We start from the raw sequence: 6,859 nt of genomic DNA, 5'->3' as shown, positions 1-6,859 counted from the left end.
AATACCTACAATAATGCAAAATTGAATGACGATCAATGTATGCATTGGAATGATGGACTATTAAAAAAATATATTTGAAAAAAGGAAATAATTAGGGCTATAAGATCAAACTGCATTTCATGTGTGAGCAAGATACGTTCACATGGAAACACATTGCTACTGGTCATGCTTATAAGGTAACCTTGATGAACAAATATTTTAGTATGGTTAGCATAATCATGTATAGGTTCAACAAAGTATTGAGGCCCTAGCCCACTATTGATAGAAAAGCTTTTGAGATCCTTAACATTCTACCAAAATTGTCTAGGAGAGCAAAAGGGCCAAAGATTGAGGATGTGACACATCTCTACCCAACAAAGATCATGTCCCAACAAGAGTTTGCCAACAAGAAAAACCGCAAGAGGTCATAGAATATGAGGATGAAGTTTGCAAGAGAAAAATTGATGTGCTTGGCCCTATCAATTATAAGAGAATGGGTGAGGTGAATGTGCAAATGGTTGTCAATGTTTCTTGCACTTCTGAGGAAGAGAACTATCTTAGTATATCTCCTGAGGACAAGTCCATGCTTGTTAAAAAAGATATTCAATTGTCAGATTCTGTAGTCTATTGTTACATAAGGTAAGCCATTTTGACTCTCAAAAATTTTTGTACATGAAATGATGGTGCTATTCATTGCAAATAACACTCCTTTGGTTTTGTTATTGGTTTTAGGGCGTTGATTGCTTCGCTCAACCTAGAAATCTCTAAAAGTATATTTATTATTGATCCACTGTTATTAGTGGAATTGTTTTTGAGATCTGGTTCAAACATAGAAATATTTATCAAAACGTTTGATTCCATCACAAATTACCATTTTTTTTTCCTTACATCGAAAGGTATGCAAATTTTCAAATGGGTTAATGTATACTTCTTTATCGTATTCATTACTTACTAATATTTCACTTTGCAGAGGATATTGGAGTCTCATATATATTGTTATATTCACCATAGAAATTATCCTCATGAACTCTCTTAAGTGGTATCCATGACCAAGCAAAAATGTGTCTTTAATGAAATACTACTTGCTTTTTAGTTAATTTTTTATTTTATGTGATTATCTTTTTTAGTAACATGTTTCCATTTGTAGTGCTAGGAGGCTCGTGGCTACCTTCTTGGACACCACATATGAGAATATTATTGATCCTAAAAAACTATATAGCTCTCTCCAACAAGAAGTATATTGCAATGTGATACACATTCTTGTGGATGGAGAGTGATTTCCATTTGTAGTGCTAGAAGGCTCGTGGCTACCTTCTTGGACACCACATATGAGGATATTGCTGATCCTTAAAAACTATGTAGCTCTCTCCAACAAGAAGTATCTTGCAAAGTGATACACATTCTTGTGGATGGAGAGTGATTTCAAATGTGAACATGACAATAGATTCAAAGATACTCAAGATAGATGGGGTGAATGTAAGCCTTTTCCATATTGTTTTTTTTTAATGAACCATTTTTTGAGTTTTCCAACTTGTTACATTTTTTCTCGTAGTGCCAAGAGTACCTTGATTCATATATGTGGTGGATAAGGGAGTGGTGTATTGAGTGGATTTTGGATAGGACAATCACACTAGTCAATCTCGACTCCCCTCCACAAAAATCTTCAACTAAGAGTAAGGACAAGAGCACGCCATCTAGAAAGACTAGCAATGTGACCTCCAAAAAGAAAGGAATACCAACACTTTTCCCTGTGAAGTCTCATCCATATATTTTAAGAAAAGAATCAAGGAGTTGCTAGGACAAGTACCTCCTTGGTCTTTCTCGCACAAGGAAACTTACATTTATATGTGCACCTACATTGACAACTTAGCATGTTTGTAAACACGTGTTTCTAGACATGAATATTAATGTGCTTATAGAAATGCCTAACATTCTTTTGCTTAGTTTAAGATGTGCAGTCAGTTAGTTCCCTAGTCTTCCTTGTTTTGGATGCAATTGAACTCCAAACGAGTAACTCCTTGGACTTTCTTATACCAAGGAAACCTTGCATTTATAGGTCCATCTAAATTGCAGACTTAACACACTTATGGACACATGTTTCTAGACACGAATATAAATGTACTTATAGACACTCTTGGCATTCTTTTGCTTAGTTTGAAATACATGTCAATTTGCATGCCTATAAGCCCTATTTCCTTGTAGTGTAAAATCATATTGATATCCTATTAAGGTTTGAAAATTGGCCATCCTAAACTTTAGGCTTTGGAATCCTAAAATTGTTATCTATACAAGATGAGTATGCATATCCATGGACAATGATAATGGAAGTATGTGATAAGCTAGCAAGTTGATGACTAGTTTGCCACAACCATGATAAATCTTTTACAACAATGCTTGAAAAAAGCACGCTACTCCTTCTATTTGAAGGAGTTTTACACTATCCTTCTCTTAATCACTCTCCAACTTGTTCTCAATCATCAAATGCCGATTATTTAATTATTCAAGACTACCAAGGCCTCTAAGTGACCAATGTCTCTCCAAAATTAGGAGACTATAAAAGGTGCAAGCTTATGGAAGAAGAGAGAAAGTGGTTCATGGGGAGAAGTTAGAACTTATTTACGAGGCTAAGACGCATTGAATGCACCCAATATCAAAATCTTCATGTTCACTTTTCTGTTTTGCCGAACTTAAAGTAATATACCGTGGTAGGGCCATTGATTAGCACTTTCTACCAACCAGACGAGGACACTTGAGCAACATGTATGTTCGGAAACAATTGGGTAGCTTAGGAGAGGGTATTGGAGGAGTATTATTACGAGTATACGAGAAGACGAGGTCCATGTTGCCCCGGCTGTCTGCCTTGCAAATAGGAAGAAGGCAGACCCTGATTAAGGCCGAGAAGCTGCATCATCTGATCCATCGTACGCTCGAGGAACTGTTCAAGCTTTCCATAACAAGGCCACGAGGCCGAAGAAGCGGCAGATTCCCACGATGATGGAGGCAACGATGAGTCACAAGCCCGATCCACGCACGCACGCGTTGCCATCATCATGACTGGTATTGTCAAATTGTCTGATCGCTTCTTCGCGGAGACTCAATCAAGAATCGACGCGAGAGAGAGAGAGAGATCATCGCAGGTTCTCGCCCATTATAAATTAGGGGCTCTGAGAAGAGGGTATTAGTGCACAGGAAGACGAATCTAGGCTCCGTATCAAATTGTCTGATCGCTTCTTCGCGGAGACTCAATCAAGAATCGACGCGAGAGAGAGAGAGAGAGAGAGATCATCGCAGGTTCTCGCCCATTATAAATTAGGGGCTCTGAGAAGAGGGTATTAGTGCACAGGAAGACGAATCTAGGTTCCGTATTATTAAAGCAGCTGCTGGACGGCAGTCTCTCCTGCCGTATATCAGATTTAGGGTTAGGTAGTCCGCCGCCCCCCGCGCCCCCACACCTCCAATAGCATGGTGTTATACCGGAGAGATGGTCGGCTCGTACGTGCGCCATTACTGATGCTGCTAATCATCAACGTGAATGTGCTTCTGATGATGGTGGTCTCAATCATGCGCGGATATTCAGTGGAGGCCAGCAGACCAGCTGATATAAATCTTCATGTCGATCAATACAAAGAACGGAGTAGTGATCTTCATTTGAAGTCTGCGCCTCCGGGCCTCTCTTACGACTTCTACAAGGACTCTTGCCCGAGCGCTTACACTATCGTGGAGGAGCAGGTGAAGGCCGTCATCCGTCAAAACCCCAGCGAAGCTGCCGGCATCCTCCGCATCTTCTTCCACGACTGCTTCGTCCAAGTACTGCCTACCTGCTCACTCCTCCTCGTCCTTCTCATTCCTATCTATCTATTATCATGCAAGCTTCTTTAACCGTTTGAACGAAGCACTTTAGCACTAATCAAAATCTTTCATACATTGCCCATGATGCAGGGTTGTGATGCTTCCATCCTGCTTGATTCACCTATTACAGAACAAATTGCCAGTCCGAACAATGGATCGCTACGAATGTCATCATTAAATATACTTGATGAAATCAAGGAGGCAATAGAGCTTTCATGTCCTAGGATTGTTTCATGTGCTGACGTTATTTCCTTATCAACTGCAGCTGCAATTCATTTGGTAGGCAACAAAATTGTTCTAAAATGACATTTCAAATAAATTATTGACTTAAGTCTCAAGAGTAGTAGCTACACTCTTTCATTCTAGATATCTCCAACGTGTGATACATGCATTCTAGCGCATTATGTTGACAAGCTCAAGGTATACTTTAGGTTTAAAACAATACACAATAATGGATTTTGTGGGGTGAATAACAAGTCCTGATGCTAGAAAACTTGAAGGCGTTCTAGTTCTTCAACAAAAGGAAATCACAACTATTTCTATTTCAATAGCTACTACAACTGATTGTTTGAAACTAAATTGAGCAGGTTGGTGGTCCCAAAGTCACCTTTGCTACTGGTCGGCGTGATAGCAATTCTGCTGCATCCAATCAAACAGTGGTTGCAAACATTCCACCTCCAACTTTAAACATCTCAACTTTGAGGCAAAACTTCCAAAACCATAGCTTGGATGTTATAGACCTTGTTGCATTATCAGGTACATTTTGTGGCATTTGCATAGTTTCTAGAATTAGAAATCATTATTTGTAAGGTTAAATTGTTGAACATAAAAGTGAGACGTAATTTTAAGCATTGGAAGAAATTTTATCAAAGGATTTGTATGTCATGAGTGTTCATTTTGTTTTCTTGGTAAGGTTATTTAAATATACTATTCTATGCATGCATAGATAAAGAAGCTTGTTGGACTGTGTTCTTTTTCGCATGAATGGAACTAATAACCTTTTGTTTCTCACATGAATGAAATTAATGGTTTTTTGTCATTACTTTTAAGGCTTTTTCTATTCTAATGAATTGGTATCCTAAGTCATGGAATCATTTATGATACTATATACTTTACATGGAAAGCACAACTCCTCATATTCTTTTTAACTATATATTGTTTTCATCTTCTCAAAGTATTTATAGCACCTTTTTTCTTCTTCAATAATGTTGTTTCAAACTAGTACTAAATGTGACTTTACAAACATGTAAGAAATAATCACATTAGGCTACATGATTTATTTATTTTTTTCCAAGCACATTTGTCCTTTGATTGACTTCCACTAACAAGCTAAATATGACAACAACAGGAGGACATACTATTGGACAAGCCCATTGCCAATTCATAGACTCCCAAATCTCCCCCACTATTTCAACTGATCTTAATCTAGAATTTGCAACTCATTTATCTCGTATTTGCCTTCCACCAAATGACTCTACCAAGGCAGAGTTGACAGTTCAGCTTGACCTCATCACCAAGGACATCTTTGACAATAGTTACTTTAAGAACGTGTTGGCTAAAACAGCTACATTTCACACTGATGCAGCTCTTTTGAATGCTACTGACACAAAGGAACTAGTGGAGGAATATGCAAAAGATCAAAGCAAATTCTTTCAACAATTTAAAATGTCCATGGTAAAGATGAGTGAGTTAGGTGTGCTTACTGGTAACAATGGGGTAATAAGGAAGAAGTGCTCTCTACCAAATTAAAAGCATGTGTTAAGCCAAGTATCTTATGTAGGATTGGAGTCTCTAAACTTTATTCTCCACTATGTGCACTCGATGATCCAATAAGACATTTCGTGAATATCCCATCCTTTTGTGGTCTAATTTCAATACTATGAATGTTCATTCCAAATGTTTCAGCATGGATTAAAACACTTTCATTTCTACCATAATATGATTATGAAGACTTTGTTCTTGTGTCAATTAGACACTGATCAAGTTCATTTATGTATGCATTGAAACTCAACCAAAGATCTTGTCCAAGTTATCTCTATTATTCTAGAACATATATGGACCATAACACTATTTCTTTTCAGCCATAATATGCATTAAGTTATAAGAGGTTCTTATGAAAATAACACACACATCAAGTTCACACATACAAATATAGCTTGTCTAATGCATGTCTTCTATTCCATATATGACACAACATTATATGAGATTAATTTACAACAAAGGGCATCCAAGATAGGAGCCTTATTGTATAGTCAATGCTCTCATATGCTTCATGTATTACAAGCATGTAAGTAAATATAATTATGCAAATTACTTTAGTGAAATGTGACAAAACTTATGTAGTGGGGGACTTGCTTGAATCCCTACATTGAATACCCATAATAGACATAGGAGAATCTTGCATAAGCGCACAAGAAGAGAGATGGATCACTACAAGGAATGAGGGGAATACTATTTAAAAAATTTGGACGTGTGGCATTAAATATTTGATACCACAATGTGTGCCAAAATATGTGGCGGAATATGTGTCAATAAGTACAATAGTATTTACTTGTTGTGAAAATATTGGTGCATATATTGATAGATATACTGATGCTATTTAAAATATTTATAGAGAGACATATTGGCACAATACTAGTGCTAGTAAAAAAATAGCATGATTGAAACTTTTCTATCTTCCTCATTTTGGAGTTGACAAGTTTATAGGAATGGCTAACATGCTACTACATGTTTTTTTGTCTCCTCCTCACCACTTTCTGTAGAAAACATGCAATGTAGATTGTGATTACATAAAGTTGGTGTTTTCTTTTTTAGTGGGGAGAGAGAGAGAGAGAGAGAGAGAGAGAGAGAGAGAGAGAGAGAGAGAGAGAGAGAGAGAGAGAGAGAGAGAGAGAGAGAGAGAGAGAGAGAGAGAGAGAGAGAGTGTGTGTGTGTGTGTGTGTGTGTGTGTGAACCCCATCTTAAGCAAGCAAATTTTTAAGGGAGTGCCCAAGAAAAAGAAGGATTAAAGTTTTTATCCACATCAATTAAA

General features: G+C 37.4%; 1 protein-coding gene across 1 annotated transcript; it reads left to right on the top strand.

Moving 5' to 3' along the window:
• The first annotated feature begins 2,852 nt into the window (after positions 1 to 2,852).
• On the top strand, positions 2,853 to 5,772 carry LOC148041100 (peroxidase P7-like). Its single transcript, XM_087687458.1, has 4 exons — positions 2,853 to 3,786; positions 3,919 to 4,107; positions 4,416 to 4,584; positions 5,177 to 5,772. The coding sequence occupies exons 1-4, from the start codon at positions 3,442 to 3,444 to the stop codon at positions 5,575 to 5,577; spliced, it is 1,104 nt and encodes a 367-aa protein (XP_087543584.1). The 5' UTR covers positions 2,853 to 3,441; the 3' UTR covers positions 5,578 to 5,772.
• The last annotated feature ends 1,087 nt before the right edge of the window (positions 5,773 to 6,859 follow it).

The sequence above is a fragment of the Lygodium microphyllum genome, chromosome 1 (assembly GCF_053477565.2).
Source record: "Lygodium microphyllum isolate KBCC chromosome 1, Lygodium_microphyllum_v1.1.10, whole genome shotgun sequence".
NCBI classification, from domain to species: Eukaryota; Viridiplantae; Streptophyta; class Polypodiopsida; order Schizaeales; family Lygodiaceae; genus Lygodium; species Lygodium microphyllum.
The sequence above is the reverse complement of the archived record's forward strand: the minus strand, read 5'-3'. Positions and strand labels throughout refer to the sequence as shown.